This window comes from Tauraco erythrolophus, chromosome 10 (assembly GCF_009769465.1).
Source record: "Tauraco erythrolophus isolate bTauEry1 chromosome 10, bTauEry1.pri, whole genome shotgun sequence".
NCBI classification, from domain to species: Eukaryota; Metazoa; Chordata; class Aves; order Musophagiformes; family Musophagidae; genus Tauraco; species Tauraco erythrolophus.
Genome location: NC_141474.1, coordinates 23,300,386 through 23,321,578, shown reverse-complemented (window position 1 = coordinate 23,321,578; position 21,193 = coordinate 23,300,386). Strand labels below are relative to the sequence as shown.

The window sequence follows — 21,193 nt, the reverse complement described above, 5'->3', positions numbered from 1 at the left end:
AGCTCCCCAGGAAACCAATTAACACGGCGCTTTGTGTATGTCAGGCCAACACCTGCAAAAACACCTTTCCCAGGGAGGACACCAGCCGCGTGCAACACTCGCCGCCGGCACAGCCGTGTCCCCCAGCCCCTCTGACAAAGACACCAACCCCACCCGTGTCACAGGCGGCACGGGGCGGGCTCTGCCTGCGGGGGGCGCGGTGTGGGGCCGCTGACCCACACGGGCCCGGTGGCCCCACGCACCAGCACGGCGGTGGGCACACGCCGGAGCCGTCGCCGCGCTGCACGCTCGCAGGGCAGAGCGCTACAGGGGTTGGAGCCGGGAGCTGGTGCGGAGGGGCCGCGCTCCAGCACTGGTGGGGGCTCGCTTCACACCCGGGGCCCCTCCGGGCAGCCCCACCAGCGGGTCGTCCCCGCCGGCAGCCGCCCGCTGCCCACGTGGGCCGCAGCCCCCGGGCGGCGCGGACACCATCTATCCTCGGCCCCGCCCCCGCCGCCTGGCCCCGCCCCGCCGCCCGCCATGGCGCTGCGCTTCTCCGCCAACCTCTCGTGGCTGTTCCCGGAGCTCCCGACGCTGCCGGCGCGCCTGGAGGCGGCCGCGGCCGCCGGGTTCGGGGCGGTGGAGGCGGCCTGGCCCGCGGGCTGCCCGGCGCAGGCGCTGCGGGCTGCGGCGGATCGGGCAGGGGTGCGGATCGTCCTCCTCAACACCCCCCCCGGTACTGCTGCGTCCCCCCGGGCTGCGTGGGTGGGGGGCGCGGGGGTGCCCCGGTGTCGCTGACCGCCCCGCCGCTCTCTCCCAGGGGACCAGGAGGCGGGCGAGATGGGGCTGGCGGCCGTCCCCGGGCGCCAGGCTGCCTTCCGGCAGGGCCTGGCCACGGCAGTGCAGTACGCCAAGGCGGTGGGCTGCCCCAGGTAGGTGCGAGGCAGGACCCCCGCCCATGCGGTGCCTCGGCTCCCCCCGACCCCGCGGCAGCGGGTCCCGGCCCCTGCGGCACCGAAGCAGTTCTCTGCAGCCTTTCTTCCAAGCGGGGCTCGCCCTTTGCCCTGCTGTGCCTCCAGCCTGCCAGCTCATGGAGCCTCTCCCGGGCAGCGTCTTCCTGCTTGGCTGCATCGGGCAGGAGCCAGTTGGTTGCAGACCCCTGTGTGCAGGACCACGGCCTTAATGTGCTGCCTGGGAGCTGACCCAAAGCTGCCAGGGACTCTGGTCCGACCCTGCCCTTTGCCAAGGAGGCTGCTGTCCCAGTCCCTGTGATAATCCTCCCTTTTTCCTCCCCAGTTATACCAGCTGTTGCCCCCAGGACACCACAACAGTTGCTTTATTGAAGGCCACGCTGACTCCAGCACAGCAGAGAGACTGTAAGGGATGCAATTAGCCTGGCACAGCCCCCTTCAGAAAAAAACAACATGGCCCTTTTATTCCATTTACTTTGCTTAATTCTTTCCCTTAGAAACACAGTCCAAAGCCCTGTGGAGGGCATGGGCCAGGCAGGCCAAGGGTTGCCCATACATCTTTGCGCTCCCCAGAACCAGGCAGACTGACAGGGGTTTTGTTTGCCCTGTACGCCTTCCCGAAACGGTCGCTGAAGAGTCTTGCTCTCGCCCAGCCGTTGGGCTCTGCACGCAGCCTCGTGTAGCCAGCGCTGGCCACTGTACCCTCCTTGCTCTCACCCCAGCAAGTGGTGAGACAAGGCATCTGATCTGCCCTGGCAGCGGGAGCACGCCTGCTGCCCATCATGCTGGCCTCAGGGCAGCCCCAGGAGCAAGACCCCAAGAAAGCTTCAGCCTTGAGGTGAAAGAGCTGGAGGCAGCTGGGAAAAGAGGGAAGAATCAAGGCCTGAGTTGTCAGGCAAAAGGTTCAAAGATGTCCCTCTGCATACTGAGGTGGGATGGTGCAGGTTCGTGTCCCTGCAGCTTGCTGGTGCCTGTAGTGCCTCCTGCACAGGAGATGGCTCCTCTTAGCTCCTACTCTGTTTGTCCCCTGCAGCCTGGCCCTGTTTTCTTTCAGCAGAGGAAGGGGCATTTGATCCAACCAGCTGCTTGGAGACTGGAGCTGCTGCCTGTGGTTGATCTCTTTGTGTCTGCAGGATCCACTTGATGGCTGGGCGGGTTCCCCAGGGTGCAGACCGGGCAGCAGTGGCACGCGAGATGGAAACCACCTTCACTGAGAATCTCAGATACGCTGCTGACCTCCTGGCCCAGGTAAGCGGGTAACGGGTCCTGCTCCATGGGTGCAGCTCTTGGCGTACTGAGGATGGAGACTCCCCCACCAGCATGGCACAGGGAGGGAGCACTCCTGACTGCAGAGGTGACAGGATGCTCTGCAGAGTGACATTACTGTGTTACAGGAAGACATGATCGGACTGGTGGAGCCTATTAACAACCGCATCACTGACCCTTGCTACTTTCTGAACACCCCACACCAAGGTAAGGTGGACATCTCTCCCCAAAGTCTCCTCTGAGGGAGGAGAAAGATCCTCAGTCTGAAAGGCAGGAGGTTGCCTCACCTGCAAGGAGATGCTGAGGGAGCACAGCTGATGAACGAGAGTCTCAGGGCTTCACCATGAAGCTTCCAGCCTGGAGGTGACGGTCTCTCATTTCTTGCACCCTTAGCTGCTGCCATCCTGGAGAAGGTGGGACGGCCCAACTTGAAGCTGCAGCTGGTGAGTCAGCATTGAAGATCTCCAGTGTCCCTCCACCAGGGAACCTTGCACAGGCACACAGGGGAGTCCCAGGGGCTGTGGGCTTGTTATCCCCTCCTGGGGACATGGGGAAGGACAGGGACCATAGACCAGCCATCCTTGACCACTCACTGCTCAACAGCTGCAACATCCATCTCTTCTCTCCCACAGGACCTCTTTCACTGCCAGATCATGGATGGGAATTTGTCACGCAACCTGGAGACGTATTTCCCGCTTATTGGTAACACCCTGCACCCAAACCAGCTCCTCTGCAGCCATGGAGCAGGAGTGGCTTTGATGTGGGGCTCTCCTGCCCCACACGCTGCTGCGGGTGGCTGGGGGCATGGAGCTGCTCTCAGGTCACCTTGTCTTAGGCCTAGAGAAGGCTGTGGGCAAGGCTGCCTTGGGCAGGGCTTCTCCCATTCCCTCCCTAGGTCATATACAGATTGCACAGGTGCCAGGGCGGCATGAGCCTGACAGCCCTGGGGAGCTGAACTTCCCCTACATCTTCGAGCTCCTGGAGTCCCTCAGCTACACTGGTTACGTGGGGTGCGAGTATGCTCCGAAAGGTGAGTGGGCCTGTGGGTGGTCTGAGCCCTGCTGGCAGATCCCAGCAAGGACCAGTTGGCTGGTTATCCAAAGCCAGGCAGGTCCTAGGGGGCGGCAGGTAGTGGGCAGAGTCCCTACCTGGGGACAAGATCCCTGCCCAGAGCAGAAGCTGCTCCAGCTTGCCTGGAGGTGCCAGCAGGAGACCTTGTCTGTCACTGCAGGAAATACCCTGGAAGGTCTGGGCTGGCTGCGCTCATACTGGGAGAGCCGAGGGCTGCAGCATGGTGGGACCAGCAAGGCAGCAGAGTAAAACAAGGAAATTACTGGAATAAAAGTCAAAGCAATGGCTTAACATAGGAGCATGTTTTTCTTTGCTGTGACTTGGGGATGGTAGGATGATTCCTACAGCAATGTTGGGAGCATCTATGTCGTATTTCCCTTTCCTGGGCCCTACTGGGCGAGCCCAAGCAGTTGGACCCTCATCAACTCAAGTACCATCTGCAGCATGCCATATTTGGGGATGGCTTGGTCAGCACCGTAGGTGACTTCAGGTACACAGGAGAACCTTCACTTCCAGTCTGCAGGGGTCTCCAGGGAAGGGTTTCCAGTCTCCCCTGCTTTGGGGAGTATTCACTCTATGGGAAGGGTGTGAGGTTTCCCAGTCCAGCTCCAGCGGGTGCCTGGAGTTGTGGGAAGAGGGCTCTGGGTTTCCAAGTCCTGCAGTTCTTGAGGCTGCTGCAAGTGCCCAGCACTGAGCCTGCAGCAGATGCAGAAAGTGAAGTGAGCAGCTCCCTCCCAGGCTGCCCAAACCAGGATAACAGGCTGGGGGCTGCCTGCCCACAGACACTCGGAGTTGTCTGTGCTGCTGCTCCTCCTCTGGAGCAACTATGAGGCTTTGGTGCAAACACAGCCAGGGCTGCCTCTGCATCCCCTACAGGAGGCTTTCCTCATCCTGGCGTATAGCACGTGAGTGGGGATCTGGTTCAGTTTATTTCACAGATACATCAATGGCTTTAATGTACATCTCCATAAAACCTTCCCCTGGTCCAGTTCACCCTCCTGTCCCATGTGGTGCTCTCCTGATGAAAGCAAAGGGCCAGAAGTGGGCAGCCTTGCTGCCCAGAGCCCTGAAGTCCAGGAGTCTTTCCACCTAAAGCAAGGGCACTGTGCGGTGCTGCCCTGTGCAGAAGATGTGCTGTGTGTGCTCCAAGCTGCCGTGCAGGCAGACCTCACCTGCAGATGCCAAAGCCATGTCCCTGAGAGTCGCTCTGCTTCAGCCAAGCCACCGCAGCCAAGCTCCTGCCCTTGTGGTTCGGTTCAAGGTCACCGAGTATCAAACCCACCGAAAACAGCGCACTGAGGGCCACACCAGCCAGCCAGCGAGCAAGGGAGGTGCACATCCTCAGGCTCCGCAGTTCAGTTCCCAGGTGTGCTGCTGGCAGCGCTGCCTGCAGTGCCAGAGCACAGGTCCCCCTCCCAGAGGCCTCTTCATCCCCATCGTCACCCACGGCACAGCTGCGCCGAGAGGTCCAGTACACGTGTCACTCCAGGATGTGGGTGCCAGTGCTAGAGCAGGCCTGTCCAGAGGTTGAAGCAGGCTGTGTTGATAACTGACTCCAGGTGGTGGTAGGTGGACACAAGCTGTGGCAGAGGGCTCTCGCTGTTCTGGGGCTGCACTGGGAATGGCTCCCGGAAAACCACAGTGAGGCTCTGCAGGGAAGGAGGAGCAGCAGGTCAGGGGACAGGATTCATCCAAGCCCTGTGCAGTCCCTAGCCCAGGTGTGTGGGCACATTTTTGGCGGTGTCGGGCAGATACTGGGAGAAATCTCAAAATGCCAATGGCACTAAGCTAGTGCCTCCTCCTGTGACAGAGCATGTTTGAGCCTCCTCCCAATTTCCTGGTGGAAATTAGGTGCAAGAACTTGCCCACTCCCTCTGTCCCAGCCCCCATGCATCTGCAGTTATATCAACCCCAGCAGCAGCCTCAGGAGAGCAGGGGATCCTGCTGCCTCCACAGTCATAGGGGCTTCCAGGGAAATTAGAGGGAAATTTCTTCTTCTAAGGCAAAGAGTAGGAGTGCAACAAATGGGGAAGGGGAGGAGATTAAACGTAATAACTGCAATCCTAAAAATAAATGTTGGCTGCTCCATTCTCATTAGTGACTGTACTGACAAGGCAGGGCAAGGGCAGAGGGGAGCAGAGAACAGGGTTCGGAAGAGAAGGCTGCAGGAACTGAAGCAGAAGACAAATGTGAGCGTCTCATTTGCGAAACAGCAAATGCACCACCACCACTTATGAGGGAAGAGAAAGCCATTTGTGAGCAGCGTGCAAGGCTTTAGAGCAGGCCTGGAGAGAATGAAGCACGGGGAAAATGCAGCTCTGTGCTAACGCTAGAGTTCTCTTTGATAAGGTAATATTTCTAGACAAGGAATCATGGTGTATCTTATCTGAGCTTCAGGAAGGATTGGATGTAGTGCCACATGGGAAATTTAGGTAAGCTGAAAAGATAGGAATTAACGCAAAAATTAGAAGGTGAAGATGGTAGTGCTGAAAGGGGAAGAAGCAGGCTGGAGAGAGGTTACAAATGGAGTTCCTCCAGGACACGTTTTGGAACTCACGTTGCCTAGTATTTTAATGAGTCTGGCACAAAGATGAGGAACATGCTGATAAAATTTGAGGCACTAATACAAAAGAGGATTGGGATAATGCAAAAAAAGCCCTAGAGACTTCTAAGAGGCCATGGGAATGGATGAATGTTAAATGTGAAATACAGGTGAGGAACACAAAGGATTTGTTATAAGATGGGAGTTATTAGGAGAGTGATGGAGAGTCTGAGTGTATCGTATCAATACCACGAGGTGACCCTATGACCAGTGAGACATGACCATGAAGGCAAATACCATCCTAGGCTGTACCAAAAGCACTGGGCAGGGACAGAAAAGCCTTAGTGCAATCACAGAAAGCTCTGCTGAGGCTCCTCAGGAATACTGGGGCAGACCTGGACACCTGTATTTACAAGGGCTGACCTGAGCCCTGAAGGGCTCTGAATGACAATTAAGCCATTAGAGAAGGAAAGGCAGTCTGAAGAGCTCTCAGCTTGCTTAACACAGCAACACAGCGTTAGCAAAAATTCCACCTTCAGATGTGGAGGCAAATCTCAGGGACCGGGGAGGAAGTGGGTACCCACACAGCTCTGAGCTACCACTAGCATGAAGAGAATAGAACTGGCCACGAAAAAAGCTCCAGCACAAAACAGGAAGGGCACTTCACCATCAGGTGGCAGGAGGCACTGAGGAGCCTTCCAGCAGGCGCCACCTCTCCTGTCTTCCCTACCTGCTTTTAAGGTGGAGTGTGATTTATTTAGAAAGGGGATCGGTTACGCTGCAGTCTCTACAAAAGCCTCTCTGTGGACTGAAGCATCTTGTAGATCCCTGCATTCCCTGTGACCCATCCTGCACTCTGCCTGGGAGGACAGCTGAATGCAGAGTATTTTTGCCCTCAAATCCGACAAAGGCCAAGGCCCACGAAGATTTGCTGGGATCCTCATAGTGCAGGTGCCCTTCCCTTCTGCCCACAGCACTGGTGACCCCTCCCGGCCAGACCCAGCGTGCTCCAGCTTTGGACTGAATACAGAAGGACTCTCTAGCCTGGACAGAGATACAGCTTAGAGTGTGATCCAGAAGCAACACTGTGAAGGAAAAGGGCATCAACTGCGCACTCTTTTCCAATACAAGAACAAAGGGGCATCATATGAAAAGAGCAGAAGGAAGTTCAAAAACTAGCCAAGGCAGGTAGCTCTTCACATGCATTGTAACCGCATCACGGAGCAGCAAGTCTAGGGAAATCATGGATGCCACAAATTAACCAAAGGAAATAAAGCTGCGGAGGGCTAATAAATAAATGCAAAGGCCACCTCTAGCTCAGGACAGGCCTGGGCCACAGTTTGTCTGATGTTGAGATAGTAATTGGGAAAGGTGTTAACAAGCCTCTTGACTCGCTCTTATTCTCCTCACAGGAACCTGCCCTTGGTGACTGCTGGATGAATCCTGGCCTGAGCCAATACAGCTGCTCTTATGTTCCCAGTTCTTACCGTCTTTCCTGAATGAGAATCGAGAAACACAAGAACGAAGCAATCCGTGAACTTCTGGTTGAGCACAACCTGTCAAGACAGCCACAGCACACATTGCAAAGGAGACAGCACAAACCCCTGGACAGGGATACAAACAACACCCACCCAGGCACATGCTGACATGCAGGACAAGTAGCACGATAGAGCCGTGAAGGTGCAGGTCTGCCTGGCTCATGGGTGACACTGTCAAACCATGGGGATATACATGGCATGAGGCTCTGGGTCTGAAGAGTGACCTGCCTGTCCGAGGTCAGGCAAACAGACACTGCTGCACCAGTAGCAGAGTGGAGAGCAACATCATGACAGTGCCCACGCTGTCCTGACAGCATGTGCCAGGCTTACACTGCAAGAAGCCACAGCAGGCAGGGGAGAGAGGCTACAGGTGGGTGACAGGCTGGGACTTACCAGATATTGGGTGCCGGTTTCAGCATTGTGGAAGTGCCGACAGCTCTGGGGAAAGCGGCTCAACAGCACTTTGATAAGGCTCTGGTACCAGGAGACTGTCATGGTAAGGAAGCACCCCTGTGGGCACAGAAAGGGCTGATTTCAGCCTCCCTCTAGCCATGGCACCAGCAGCCAGAATGCTACAGTAGCCTTCAGACCCCAAATCAGATGTATTCGTCACAGCCCACTGAGGAACACTGACACAGAGCTACCCACTTTCCACAGACAGGTCCATGCAGCCATCCCCTTCTCCTGCCAGCTAGAAGCTACGTTCCTGCCTCTTATCTTCCCACCCAGCAGGAAGAGATGTGCCCTGCAGGCCCTTCACCCAATGCCCCACTCCCTCCCCAGAGCAGAGCAGTGGCTGCTGTGCACAATGAATCTGTCCCTGCTGCTCACCAGCTGGGGGTCGACATCAGCAATGGATTTCCCATGCACGGCATCGAGCAGCTCCTCCAGCTCCACCAGCGACAGTTTGCCCAGCTTCAGCTTGTCAGAAGCCAGAGGCTCCAGAAGGAAGAGGCGCTTCCAGAGGTTGTCCCTGCGGCAATGGCACTTGGCCAGCTGCACCATACTGCTGAGCTGCTTCTGAGCTGAGGCCACCTCGGAGGCCAACAAGGGGAAGAGTGGCGAGGTGTAGAAGAGCCCAGGTCCCAGTTTGACTTGCGTGCCTCCTGCATAGAACTCGCTGCTGTCCTCCACATCCTGCCACAGCTCCCGCTCTGCTGGCTGCTGCTGCCCCAGGCTCGTCTCTGGCTCCGCTGCCTCCCACGCTGCCCGTCCCACCACAGGCTCCAGCACTTCCCGCTGCAAGCGTGGCAGCTTCTTGAAGCGTCGCATATCAGCCGTGAGCCGGGGGAAGAGCTCCCGCTGGCTAGTCATGATGACGTAGAAACGTAAGCTGAGAGCAAGGAGACGCTTGTGACCTGGGGAAGGGCTGCTCCCTTCTCACCTGGGCTACAAATAAATGATGGGCCTCTGTCCCTGCCAGTGAGGGTGCTTCTCTGCCCAGACGAGGGCAGATACCACACTGCCCAGTTCCCTGCAAGGATCCTCCCCAGACAGCACCAAACCTGCTTGTGATGTCCCAGTCAGAGCCAGTCCCTCCCAGAGCCCTCCTCCCCAGCCAGGAAGCTTTGGTGTCATGCCTCTGGGCCCCCAGTGCTCACCGGAGCATGCGTCTCTCTGCCTCACTCTGCTCCTCAAATGGTGCTGCACTGTGACACACTAGAAGGGACACATCGAAGTCATCATGATGACGCAGACCTTCAGAGTCTTTGTAGGAGCCCGAGCTGGGAGCAAAAGCACATCAGAATGAAGAGGATCTCACTTTGCTTCCCCAGAGCTCTTGGTCGCAACAGAACTATTGGGCACATGGAATTCGATACAGCAAGACTCCTCAGAAGTGCTATGGGAAATGTCAAATGCATATGTACACACACACAGCAGCCCTGTTGGCCATCTCAGAAAAGCCAGGCAGAACTGCTGCCTGGCACTATGTAGAACAGTCAGCTTTGCTGGCACCCTGGGACAGCGTCCCCAGGACCAGGGGGTGCCTACCAATCTCTGGCAGCTCCAGGAACTTGCAGCACAGGCACTCACCTGTTCCAAATAGAGACCAGTGCATATTCGTTTTGCTCTGTGCCTGGTGTCCCCTTCTTGTTGTCACTGCCCGTGGCTGGCCGGGCCATGCGTAGGGGTTTCATGTGGTAGGTGTTGGCGTGGTCAGCGATGTAGTTGTACAGCTGGTGTGCAGTGATCATGTTGGTGGGCAGGGCCAGCATGCCTAGTGGAGGAGGACACATTGCTATCACAGGAGCTGCTCAGTGCCTCTTTCCTCGTGTCCTACAAACTACTCTGGGGGATACAGCTCTAGAGCAACCTGCCTCCCTTCCACAACAGGGTAGCAAGGACTTTCTTTGGAGCTGAGTCTCTCATGTCACCCTCTCCCTGTCATCTCCCTGGATACTGTCAGGGTCAAGTTTATTTGTAAAGTACTTGGGAACTTTTTGCCAAGTTACAGGCTGGTGATCAATCCCAGACTGATCACATGTCAAGCTACTCACCTTGGAAAACATGGTTGCGGCCAAATTGGGGATATCAGGGTGGTGGGCAATGAAATCCTCCAGGAAGCTGGTGAGATGGTAGCCCTGGCGAAGGGTCATGTGGGAACCCAGCAGATACTGGTGGACTATACGTAAGTGGAAGTCATAGCTGAATGAATGTACGTGCATGAGGTCCCGCACCTTGTCACACTCCTCCGTGAAGAGCATGGAGAGCTGTGGAGTGACAGGGAGTCAAGGCAGGAATGTTACTAGGCACCTCACACCCACCTGCAAAGCCCTGCTGACAGCAAGGCATGGCAGAGCCAGTGCAACCACCCCTGCCCCAACACCACAGCAGGATGCAGCCGCAAAGCTGTGTGCACAGTGCAAATAGCAGACCTGCAGGCCTGGCCCCAAGGGATCCAGCTTGTTGGTTCCTTACACACTTGGCCCCCCTCCTGGTCTCCAGTAGCAGCACAGACTGATTGGCACTGTCTCCCTTTTGGCGTGAGGTTCGTCCCTGCCTTGAGCTGAAAGCCACGTGGCTGCGAAAGACACAGCCTGCTTTCAGCTGAGCGCTGCTCTGCACTGCTTAGTCCCCAAGTGGGTACAGGACATACCAGGGCTGGAGCCCCAGCAAGTTCTGGATCTACAGGCAAAGACTGACTCCCTGAATGTCCCTTGAGAGCAGGAGGCAGGGCAGGGGCCTGTGAGGGGTAGCTGGACCCAGAGAGGGCAACAACAGAACTGCTAATGACCTGTGCTCAGTAACTAAAGGGGACCCAAGGCTGGCTGCTGGAAGTCAGATCCAGTGGTGGCTGGTGTGGCACAGGTCTGCCTGAAGAGGATCCCTCCAGCACATGGCCATCACCTCTGCTCAGAGTGCTAGTCCTTTACTGGGACAGCACCAGCCTTCACACACACAGCCCTGGCCATGCCTCACCACATGTGCAGCTGCTGTGCCAGGGGACAGTGTTGGTAATGGCCTCAGCACTGCCCTCATGCCATGAGCCTATGGTTTTAATGTCCTTCAGCTCTCTGCCCACTTTGGGCAATTGACCCACACCATAATCCCTTGGTTTAAGAAGGGGGCAAGCAGGGAAAACCAGCAGGCAGGAGGCATTGGCACAAGAACAAGCTGCCCTCTCTCTGTGCGCCACCTGCATTGCTGCTGCCATGAGCCAGAGGCAACCCGCACAGCCAGGATGAGTCTGGAGAGGAGCCTGTAGCTCTGCCCCAGGAAAGGCAGAGCAAAGAGCAAGAAATACGAGGCACTGCCCCCATGCCAGCACCCAGGGCCCACCCCATTTCCTCCCAAGCTGGGCTGCCCACTGTGGCGTGTGCTGCTACGGAAGGCGCTGGCACAGGAGGCAAGAGGCGGCTCCCACTGCCGGGCACTGGGGCAGGAAGGGTGGAAGCACAGCCAGTGGGAGGTTCAGCCCTGCACTAGCAGGTCCTGCTGTGCCCAGCATGGCATGGGAGAAGAGGACGTACCGCAGACTCAGAGACGGAGCTGGGTCCCATGCAGCTCTTGCTGCGAGCTCTGGCTGTAAGAGTGCCCTGATGGAGAGAGATGTGCAGCCAGTGGGAAGAGGGACAAGGCACTGCCTAGCCTTGTTCTTGCATCCTGCCTGCTCTGCACAAGCCCAGGGTGGGACAAAGGAGAGAAGGGGAAGTAAGAGCCCAATTGCCCAATCTGGAGGAACTCTGGGCTAGTCCCAGCATGCGGGAAGGCTGGCCAGGCCCCTGCAGCAAGCCCCACGCTTCTCACCTGCTGCTCCCAGGACCATCCCCCTCCCACTGCAAAACCAGGCAAGTCTCTTCTCAAGCCAGCCAGAGAGAGCCTGGATGTTCCCTGCAATGCCAGCTGCAGCATGGTAACCCTGCCCTGTGCACATGCGGGCTTCCCAGGAAAGGCTCAGCAAACCCACAGGCAAGGTCCTGGCAGGCTCTAAGCTTAGGAGAGCCACTCTTGGCATATACAAGATGCAGCCTTGCTACAGAGCCACCTTGGAAAGCACGGTGTGGTCATGTACGTCTCCTGCCTCAGGCAGGCTGGGGCCGGCCAGCCTCTAGACAGCCAGCCCAGTGACCTGGGGACAGGCAGGAGACACCCTGACACACCAAACAAGAAGGGAGTAGGCATCTCATGGTGCTGTAGAGCAAGGCACAGAGGTATCAAGAACCAGGGCTTGTGGTGCAGAAAGTGGCCTCCTCTGGCAAAGGGCAGCTATCCATGTTCACAGATCCCTGTTCTCATTCTGCTTCCCTTTTGTTCCAAGGGAAGCAGAGAGCTTCTAGCCTTCCACACACTGACTTTCCCTGAAGCAGTCATCTTTTCCAGAATTGCTCCTATTCCTCCCCAGCCTGCTCTGTCTTGCTCCCCAAGTGAGGACAAGAGCCATTCTCTTGCCAAATCTCCCATTCCGTTTCACTGCACTCCAGATCTGCTCAAGCAGCAGGCCGTGGAGGGCACGTGGCTGCAAAAAGATCTGTGTGGTTCTGCTTTTCCAGGAGGAGGGAGCAGAGCTCTCCAGAACTTGCTGCACCTAAAACACTCACTCTGTCCCAGAGATCACTGCCTCCTTCAAAGCAGCCCCTGACCCTGAGGAGCACCAGCACTGCCTGCAAAGCCATTACCGGGAGTTCACAGACTGGCCCATGGGGATCCGTGAGCACTCCAGCGCATACTGCTTCACACAGAAGTAATAGCCCTAGAGGAGAGAGCACATGAGCACAGCACAAGCCTTGAGCCTCTCCAGGGAAGGAGAACAGTCCCCATGCTTCACCCTCTGGGCTGGGTCCCAGACACTCTTGCTCCACGTTTTGTCTCCTCTCCTGTCTGAACCAAGCCAGCCCAGCCAACACACAGCTGAGCACAGAGCACCCCACCTGGTGCTGAGCCTTCACATCTTTTATTAGCCCCCACTCCAGGCACTTGTACTGCTCTGAGCCCCAAAGAACCATCCCTAGCTGATCCACAGTCCTGCAGGACCACGGAAGAGGTAGGACAAGAAAGAAAGAATCACACGTCCTCGCTGCACTCCTCCTCATCACTCACTTTGCCATCTCTGAAGACTATCCCCCAAACTCCCTGAGATCATACTTTGTTTCTTGTTCTTTCTTACCTGGAAGGCCAACTCCATGAGCACAATCCCACCCGGAAGAGCTCTTTGTAGATGATAGGTGGAAACAGCAGGGGTTGTGCTCTGGGAAGAGAAGGACAAAGCTGGAGGGGCTCTCTGGCATAGGAGAGCAGCCTGCACACCAGGTGGAAGGCTGCCACGAGGCTCTGCGGCAAAGGTGGAAATAGAGGAGCCTCATCAACTGAGCACCCTCACTGGAGGGAGGGGAGCAAGACACACCAGGGCTGACTGTGAAAAGAGTTCTAACAAACCTAATAAACAGCCTTCAAGAAAGCACACCAGGCACACTGCTCCTTTGCCTCTTGCTTACTCAGGACAGAATGTCTCTAGAGTTTGACAACACTGGGAGCTGAGGGGCGATGCTGCCCGCAAAACCTAGCTCCCCACCTCTCCCGGCTGAGCACTCCCAGACCATCAATCTGCCTGACACGCAGCTATCAGAGGCATCCAGTTTGGCTCAGAGCTTAGCTGCCAGCAAATTCACTTGCCCCCTGTTAAGTTGTTCCAGTGGATTGCTCTCTTCTCATTTTAACTGCAAGGTGTGTCTTGCCCGCAATCCTGTACCAACACCAGTCAAAGGCAGGTGCCAGGAAAGTGTCAGAGAAGAATGAGCAAATGCTATATGCTTCCATCATCCCTGGGTGATTTCATGAGCCACAGATGGTTTCTGCCTATCAAGCAATTCAGATGGATACCTCTTCCAGGTATCTACCTGTTCTCTCATGTAAGCTCTTGTGTTCACAAAACCTTTTGACAAAGACCACTGTTACTTGCTGCACAAAGAAACACTCCCTTTTGCTTGGAAACTGGCTCTCAATGCTTTCATTTGATGGTGTTTCGGTGTTGTATCGAATAAGACAGCAAGGAGCCAGTCCAGGCTAGCTGTGATTTGGTAGAGCTCTGTCCTGTCCCTCCCAACTTGCCACTTCTTCAGAAACAAAGAGCCTCAGCCTGTTCAGTCTGCTCTCGCAGTAAGCCATTCCAGGTTTATCTTCTCTGATCTCTTCAGCATTCGTCTCACTTTAAAGATTCTTCTGCCCCAGAACTGCCCTTCAACCTAGATGCTGAGGCTTCTCTAACAGGTAAACCTCCAGAATCACATCCAAAGGCAGCTGTCCGGGCCTCAGGTCACCCTATTCCTCTTATGAGACCCCTCTAAGCTGCTGCTGCCCTTTTGAGATTTGCCCTGGTTCCACCCAGTCCTGGGAAGCGGCTGCAGGAAGACATGCAGGAGGGCAAGATCTCATCTAACCCAACATCCCAAAGATGGTGATGGTCTAGACAGACTCTTTTTTTGGCTTTGGTGCCTTCTCTACCCTCTCACATCCCTTCTGCCTGAAACAGATTCAAAAGCCAACCAGGATAACTGCCCCACTCCACAGCCTGACATCATCCCACTTCCAACTCTTTAACAGACATGCACTCACCTTTGGACTCCCCTGCTTTTGGCTTTGTGTAGGAAAAGGACCCTCTCCCCTCCACACCCATTGCTGCCAGAGCTCGGATCCGGCTTGCGCTACAGGAAATGACAGCAGAGAGTGCCTTAAGCCGGAGCCAAGGTCTCCTGTTGTGTCAAACCAGGGCACGGCTCTGTGTTGGCCATTCAACAACAGGGTTCCCTGCATGTCACTGACCTGCGAGTGGTGGGTGAGGGTGGCCGCACCTGGACCAGGATGAAGCCCATGCTCTGCAGGTACTGGATGTATTGCTGCAAGAAGGCATTGCACATCTCCTGCAGCCAGGGCTCCTCCTTCACCTTGCAGGGCAGTGCTTCTGCTGAGTCACAGCTGTGGCTGCGGTCCCTCCCTGAAGCTGTAGAGTCATTTGAGCGGTGGCGCTTCTAGAAGAGAAAATAATATCCTGAGGAGACCTGCTGCATCTGGCTCCAGCAGGTGACACTTGCTGGGACACCACTAGCTGCCCTGGTTGAGCGGAGGGCAGATCTCCCTCTGCCAGACAGCACTAACAGCTGGTTCTTCAAATGCTGTCCTAGCACGTGTCGAAACATATGATCCAAATTTTACTCAGCCATGGACTGACCTAACAGCACTTCAATAGACTGCAGGAAAAGGTGCCCTGGCAGAAGGGGATAATCTCCCCCCAGAGAACGGGTTCCACAAAGTTTTGGTCACTCACAACTGTTTCATGCAGGGCTCAACAGAGCTTCAACTCCTACTGTCACGGTAACAGTCCAATCCACTTACGAATCCTTCTGACTTCTCAGGATTTACCAGTAGTTCAGAAGCACTGAACAGTAAGTGTTCCCTTTTCCCCATTTTCAGTTCTCCTTGTGGTGTCTTGAATACTCCTTGTCTGTGCTGTGAGAGACTGGTTTCTTTTCTTGATCTCTCTACTTCAAGCCTGTGGATCATACATTTCTATCTGCCCTTTTGTTCATCTACCCAGCAGATGACAGGAGACAGCAGTCTTTACCTGGGGTCTCTCCAGCTACCCTCTGCCCTCCTCTGAGTGTCTCTCGTTCAGTGCCAGAAGATGCTCGGTCTCACATTTACTGTCCAGATGAAGACATTAACACACTAGTATTTTAGAAATGTACTGGAACCTTATCCATAATACTAACACTTCTTTCCGATGTACTCTAAACAGTTGCCTTGTTGTGTGCAACTATTCACGAATGTAAGAAATCCACTGAGCTATCTGCTCTGTACTGGCTCTGCAGTTAGCGTTACACTACAGGCGGAGTTCAAATTCCTCCCATTGTGCTTGTTTTACTGGGAACCAGGCCCAGCTCCCACAATACCTCTCATTCACAGGCTACTCAGGTCCCTCTCAAATTCCTTGCAGTCTTTTTCTGTTCTGACCAAGTCTGAACAGCCATACGCATTGCAAAGCTTGGCATCTCGATATAATGCGATAATGATCTGGAGATACAGACCGCAACACACAACCTTGAAACCCTGCTGCAGGGTGTTCAAATCGAATAACCAATTTTCATTTTGCTCTGTCCAAAAACGAAGTTGAAGTTTTCATTCTATGATGATACTTTTCCTTTCTCTTGTGAGTGCTCAATTTCTGTAGCAACCCTCTGTTTAAAGACCTGTCAGATCCTTTTGACATTTAGATAAATTACAAACAGCCTGTTCTTCCCCGTTCTGACCCGCATACAGATCATGAACAGCCGGTGCAGGATCTGCACCGGTTAGAGTCTGTCAGGTTGCAACCTGCTCAGGATTCAGCTGGTTTGCTTTTCAACTGCTCCAGCTATTGCTGGGTCCAGGCCAAGGTTTACCAGGTCTGGCTGCAGAACACATAAAGAGAAGTTTTGCTCTCCAAAAGATCAGTACCCAGACCACACACTGATGGCTTTGCCAGACTCATCCCTGAATTCCGAAGAAAACGGAAGTCAGTCTTCTCCAGGGACAGTGTGGCAGCAGGAGAAAGGCTTTGCAGGACCCAGGATTTGTCTCATTCTCCATCTTACAGGGCTGCAAACTTCTCCTGTAATGCAGAGGTGTGCCGTCAGAGCCGCCCTGTCTCGGGAAAAGACTGCAAAGCCATCCTTTGCTCAGTGCACAAAGCACCAACCCTCCTGGCGCTTGCTGACACTCACCTTCCCTTCTACTTTGCCCTGCTGGTCAGTCTGGATCTGCTGCCGGAAGGCCGGGTCAAAGAGCAAGGGGGTAGCACAGTAGTGAACCAGGCGTGAGGACTGCTTCAGGGTCTCCAGGTCTGCCAACTGCACAGCACAGCCCAAGAGGAACACGGTTACAGCACACATCCCTTATCGAGCCTGAGAACAAGCTGTCTCAACACTGTGCTGCTGCTGAACTTCCCAGTTTCACAATGCTGGGCAGGGAGGCCCCATTCCCAAGTCTGGTGCTACAGCCCAGCAACCCCACAAGTTCAAGCGGAGAGCACTGCTCCGCTGCCAAACACCACCCCCAACACGCACCCCGCTCCGAGCTCCAGTGTCCCCCTTTGCCACAGGCAAGCTGGTGCTCCCAGTGCGCTGTAAGAAGGCCCAGCCCGCCACTCGCCCACCTGGGCTGCACTCACACTGATAGGCATGTTGGACTGCGCTGATCTCTGCTGCCAGGTAACAAAGAGATTCTCAATCTTCATCTGCTTCTCCAGTTCTGGAGGAAAGAGAGCAGCCACAAGAGTATCAAGCCACAGCCCCAAGTATTGCTACTCCCCTTCAATCCCACCCGACTCAGGCCTAACCTATCCCCTCACAGCACCCTGGCAGGAGCAGCTGAAAACTGTCCGCTGTGCCAGAACTCTGTGCTCTCTCTGAGCTTCTTTTCCAAGAGTGAGATGATTAGGCCAGGCTCCTGTGACATCAAGCCCCTTGCTTTACCTTTCCTCTCCATGCTCTTGATTTCTAGGAACTGGGCACCATGCCGAGACACGGGGTCAAAAGGTCCCAACTCAGGCCCATGGGGTAGGCGCTTGATGGTGGTAACATCCCGCAGCGCTTCGTCAAGGGCACCACATCAGGATGGAAGTGCAGAGATGGCAGGCTGCGGGCAGAGCTGCTCAGCCGGCCTTGTTCCTTGCTTGGTGGGGGCTGGAGTCGGATCAGTGCATCCAACCTCCAAAGGGAGTTCAGGAAAGGATTTGGCTCCTAAGCAAGCAGACATAGCCGTGAAAGCCTTCTTACTGCCAGCCTTGGTGAAAGAGATCAACGCGAACAGAGTAAACCCAATTTGGCCATCTGCAGAATATCTGTTGGCCTTCTCCATCACGAGTCCTGTGCAGAGTTGGCACTGGGCCCAGCATGGCCTAATGTGCAGTGGGAAGCCCATTGCCCAGGCTCCTCCATCCTAAATAATCTAGTCACAGATAAGTGCTGCCAACAGCACGAGCCTGCTTCCCCTTTTCACTTCTGGTTGTCTCCAAGAGCCGACAGCAACAGCCTGGATGGACACTGGCCACAGTGGGACATGTGAGCACCTGGGGATGCCTTGCCAACATGGCATACAAAGCACAGAAGTTTCATGCAACCTTCATTAGACCCTCAAGCTGTCAAGGTCCCTCCTGAAGAGGAAAAGACTGCCCTGCCCAGCAAGGTGCCCTACCTGCTTGCTGTCCTCATGCCATGGTGTGTCCATGAAGCAGTGGTGGTGGAAGAGTCCCAGCTTCTGGCTGAGTAGGCAGTGCACGATGTGGGACCGGGCATTCTGCCACTGCAGCAGGCGAGTAAGCGAGCAGTTCAGGTTGGCTCCCAGGTCTGGGGACCAGTTGTAGGTGTAAAGTGTCAGCTGGAAAGAGAGGACAGGGAAGAAGGCTAAGAGACCTGCTCAGTGAGGGGCCTGCGTGGTGACACAGGCTGCCCCAGGTACTCTGGGTGGTACTTGCTGCAGCTCCAGGCAGGTTTCAAATGGCAACTGAGACAGGGAGAGCAGCAATAGCACATTCACAGCTCCCCTGATAACAGCCACAGCAGTGCTGGTGGTACTTGCACTGGCAGCACAAGCGCCCAGCCTAATGTGGACCTTGTTGTAGAGAGGGAAAGAACAATTATAGTCAGGCAGCTAAAGCCTGAGACAGTGAGGGCTAGTTCACCTCCCCTGGTGCTGCAGGGAACCTCCAGCTCTGCTTGCAGCACAAGTAGAGATGTCCTGCACAGCTGTTTTGGAGTGCTCCTGCCAGGGAAGGTTGGTGGCCTACAGAGGCACTCTTCCTCTCCTCTTTCTAGCCCTGGGCCAGTGGGGGACAGTTTGGCTTTCAGGGGACAACATCACACAGGACATCATTGCTACCTTTTTGTCGATGATCTCCATGAAGAGGAACCTTTGCCGAGGTGCCAGGTCTCGTCCAACAAGGCTTGGGTCAGAGCCTCTCTCTGCTGAGCTGAATTCCATAGCCTCGAAGCGCTGGAGCCCTTTGTGAGCTGGAAGAAACCAGAGTTATGACCCTCAGACCAGTTCATCCCACTTGCCATTACGGTAGCACAACAGGATGTTGTGCCACAGTGCTTGCTTGGCTTGTCTTGAAATAAGCAGTTACAAGCAAATTTGAGAATAAGGTCTCAAGAGCTGAAACAGACAAACTCACCTGCCCACATCCGGGCGCAAGCAGTCTGTCCCAGCAGAGATGGGAACCCTGCTCATACATCTTCCACCCCAAGAGCCCCCAGCACACAGTCTGTGTGGACCCTGGCCAGGCACTCACCCCTGTTCCGTGCTGCAACGCCACTGCTGAAGTTGCGTCCCAGCAGGATGAAGTGTCTGACGGCTGCAGGGCGAGGGCTGGCACTCTGGCCAGGCTTATAGGGCAGGAAGCTGGCATCCTGATGGTAGCTGCAAAGAAGAGCACCAGAGGTGACTGATAAGTACAGCCATGTGAGTAGAGGTTGGCACAGCTGACGGGCATTTGCTGGTGCCAAACAGCCCTATCAACCATGTAACTCACCAGATCTGCTCAAACACCTTGACAGTGGTGTCACTCGCCAGGGCGGTGACCAGGCTCACCACTTCCACCAGGATGGAGGACAGGAGGAAACGGGACACAATCTCCACTGAGCACTGCTGCACTGATGGGCATCCTGCATGGAAGAAGGACTGTAGGAACAAGGTGCCGAGCCACCCCAGAGCCAAGCCCTGCCTGCCTGGGCAGTGGAGAGGGCTAAGGGAGCCCTGCAGCAGGCCTGCTGCCCACAGCAGGCCAAGTTCCTGCCTTGCCAGGGACTGAGGCAGGCACAGCTGGAGAACAAGGACCTCACAGGGAAGAGAAGATAAAGGCTGAAATAACCCCTGCTTTCAGGCTCTGACCTGAACTGGGACCTGGACCAAACTCCCTGCATGTCTTGAGCATGGCACTTTACCTCCTTCAATTATTCCTTGTTCCCTGGTTTACTCCTCAACATCAGAGGAGGACAGCTCTACTTTGCCAGCAGGAGGTGTGAGAGGATGTACAAACACTGAAGTAAGAGGAATCCAGAAAGCATCAACTGGGATGCCACACAGACCCAAATCCCACCATATGAAGGACATATCCCCTCCTGTCCCTCCCTGCAAGAGTGGGTGTCTTCCACAGAGCTTCACAGCCCCAGAGCTTGTTGCGGAGGCTCAGATCCATCCTCCCTGCTACATCTAGGAGCTCCTTCACTACCGCAAGCCCTGGACTTTGAGCATGGCAGAATGCAACCACAGGCCTTAGCAGGTTTGTTCAGGTGCACAAAGATACATGCCCAGACTCCTGCCACAGCTTTGTAATGCTGATGCTGGCCCTAAGACCAATGGGACTCTGGTGAGGTCTGGAGAGAGACAAGGCATGTAACTGGGTAGAGATCAGCAAGGGATGAAGGCAGATGGCTTGGTGTCATATAAGGACTTGTTCTCAGAGCTCTGGAGAGAAGGCCCATCCCTAGCCGTCTGGAGAAGCTGGACCCGAGATACATACCCAGGTGGTTCATGAATGCCATCCACTGCTGGCAGGTTTGACTGAAGAGTGGGTGCATGGTACCTACATCCCCTTCTTCCAACTGGCAGGCTCGGCGCCTGGGAAGAGGAAAGGGAAGCAGTTATACCAGATCAAAGTCAACAGCAATGAAGGCACAAAGGTGCAATAGTCTCTGCCCACTCCAGGGAGCCCCCTTTTTGGGTTGTCACAGCCCTCGAGTTTGGTCCCTCTGGGTCAGTAGCCAGAGGGGTGTCAGATGTTGTGCAGAGCCTCACAATGCAGGAAGGGATCTCTGGCAGGGAGAACCAGCAGTGCTCCCAGCAGCACTTCAGCAACAAGGATCAAGACTTTGTGTGTGGAAGGCAGCTCCCCTAACTGGCTGCGTAAGGGACAAACTGCAAAAAAGCCATGTGGTCCAGAGACTTAAGATGCAAACAGAGTGAGCAGGATGTCAGGCTGTGGAGCATTGTGCAGCAGACGGAGGGGAACAACACCCTGGCTGCCCAGGCTGCAGGCTATGCTTGCCTCTGTGCCTGTTCCAATTCAGCTGTGGCTGTGGCCCGATCCTGGCTCAGAGTGCTGCTTGACGCTCTCAGTCTTGTGTCGCCGCCTTGTGCGAGCCTCTTCTGGTCTCTCCAGCACAATGTCATCAGTGGTCTTGGGGCTGCCCAGCTCCGAGGACTCTGCCTTACTCTAAGGAGAAGGGGGTGAGTTAAGGTTGTGCACATGCACAGCCCAGCTAGTGCCCTGAGCTCACAGTCCCCTCTACCAGCCTGGTCTCCCAACTCCAGCCAGATCCCTCCTCTCTGTTCCTCCTGGCCTGACCACACCATGA

At 55.4% G+C, this 21,193-nt stretch overlaps 2 protein-coding genes across 2 annotated transcripts in view; one reads left to right on the top strand and one right to left on the bottom strand.

Moving 5' to 3' along the window:
- The first annotated feature begins 519 nt into the window (after positions 1 to 519).
- Positions 520 to 3,561, top strand: HYI (hydroxypyruvate isomerase (putative)). Its single transcript, XM_086617727.1, has 8 exons — positions 520 to 715; positions 800 to 911; positions 2,084 to 2,198; positions 2,345 to 2,423; positions 2,610 to 2,659; positions 2,849 to 2,918; positions 3,112 to 3,246; positions 3,448 to 3,561. Exons 1-8 carry the CDS (start codon positions 520 to 522, stop codon positions 3,534 to 3,536), a joined length of 846 nt encoding a protein of 281 aa, XP_086473853.1. The 3' UTR covers positions 3,537 to 3,561.
- A 4-nt stretch (positions 3,562 to 3,565) lies between these two features.
- Positions 3,566 to 21,193, bottom strand: part of SZT2 (SZT2 subunit of KICSTOR complex) — a 60,268-nt gene continuing 42,640 nt past the window's right edge. The window contains 25 exon segments of the mRNA XM_086617726.1: positions 3,566 to 4,936; positions 7,317 to 7,385; positions 7,761 to 7,877; positions 8,199 to 8,700; positions 8,969 to 9,091; positions 9,402 to 9,585; positions 9,866 to 9,892; positions 9,895 to 10,083; positions 12,489 to 12,558; positions 12,973 to 13,053; positions 14,418 to 14,433; positions 14,435 to 14,506; positions 14,625 to 14,830; positions 16,562 to 16,687; positions 17,008 to 17,087; positions 17,312 to 17,437; positions 17,440 to 17,578; positions 18,033 to 18,215; positions 18,717 to 18,847; positions 19,112 to 19,156; positions 19,159 to 19,256; positions 19,369 to 19,501; positions 20,359 to 20,456; positions 20,884 to 20,933; positions 20,935 to 21,051. Of these exon segments, the coding sequence (XP_086473852.1) occupies positions 4,793 to 4,936; positions 7,317 to 7,385; positions 7,761 to 7,877; positions 8,199 to 8,700; positions 8,969 to 9,091; positions 9,402 to 9,585; positions 9,866 to 9,892; positions 9,895 to 10,083; positions 12,489 to 12,558; positions 12,973 to 13,053; positions 14,418 to 14,433; positions 14,435 to 14,506; positions 14,625 to 14,830; positions 16,562 to 16,687; positions 17,008 to 17,087; positions 17,312 to 17,437; positions 17,440 to 17,578; positions 18,033 to 18,215; positions 18,717 to 18,847; positions 19,112 to 19,156; positions 19,159 to 19,256; positions 19,369 to 19,501; positions 20,359 to 20,456; positions 20,884 to 20,933; positions 20,935 to 21,051 (3,126 nt within the window). The 3' untranslated portion in view covers positions 3,566 to 4,792.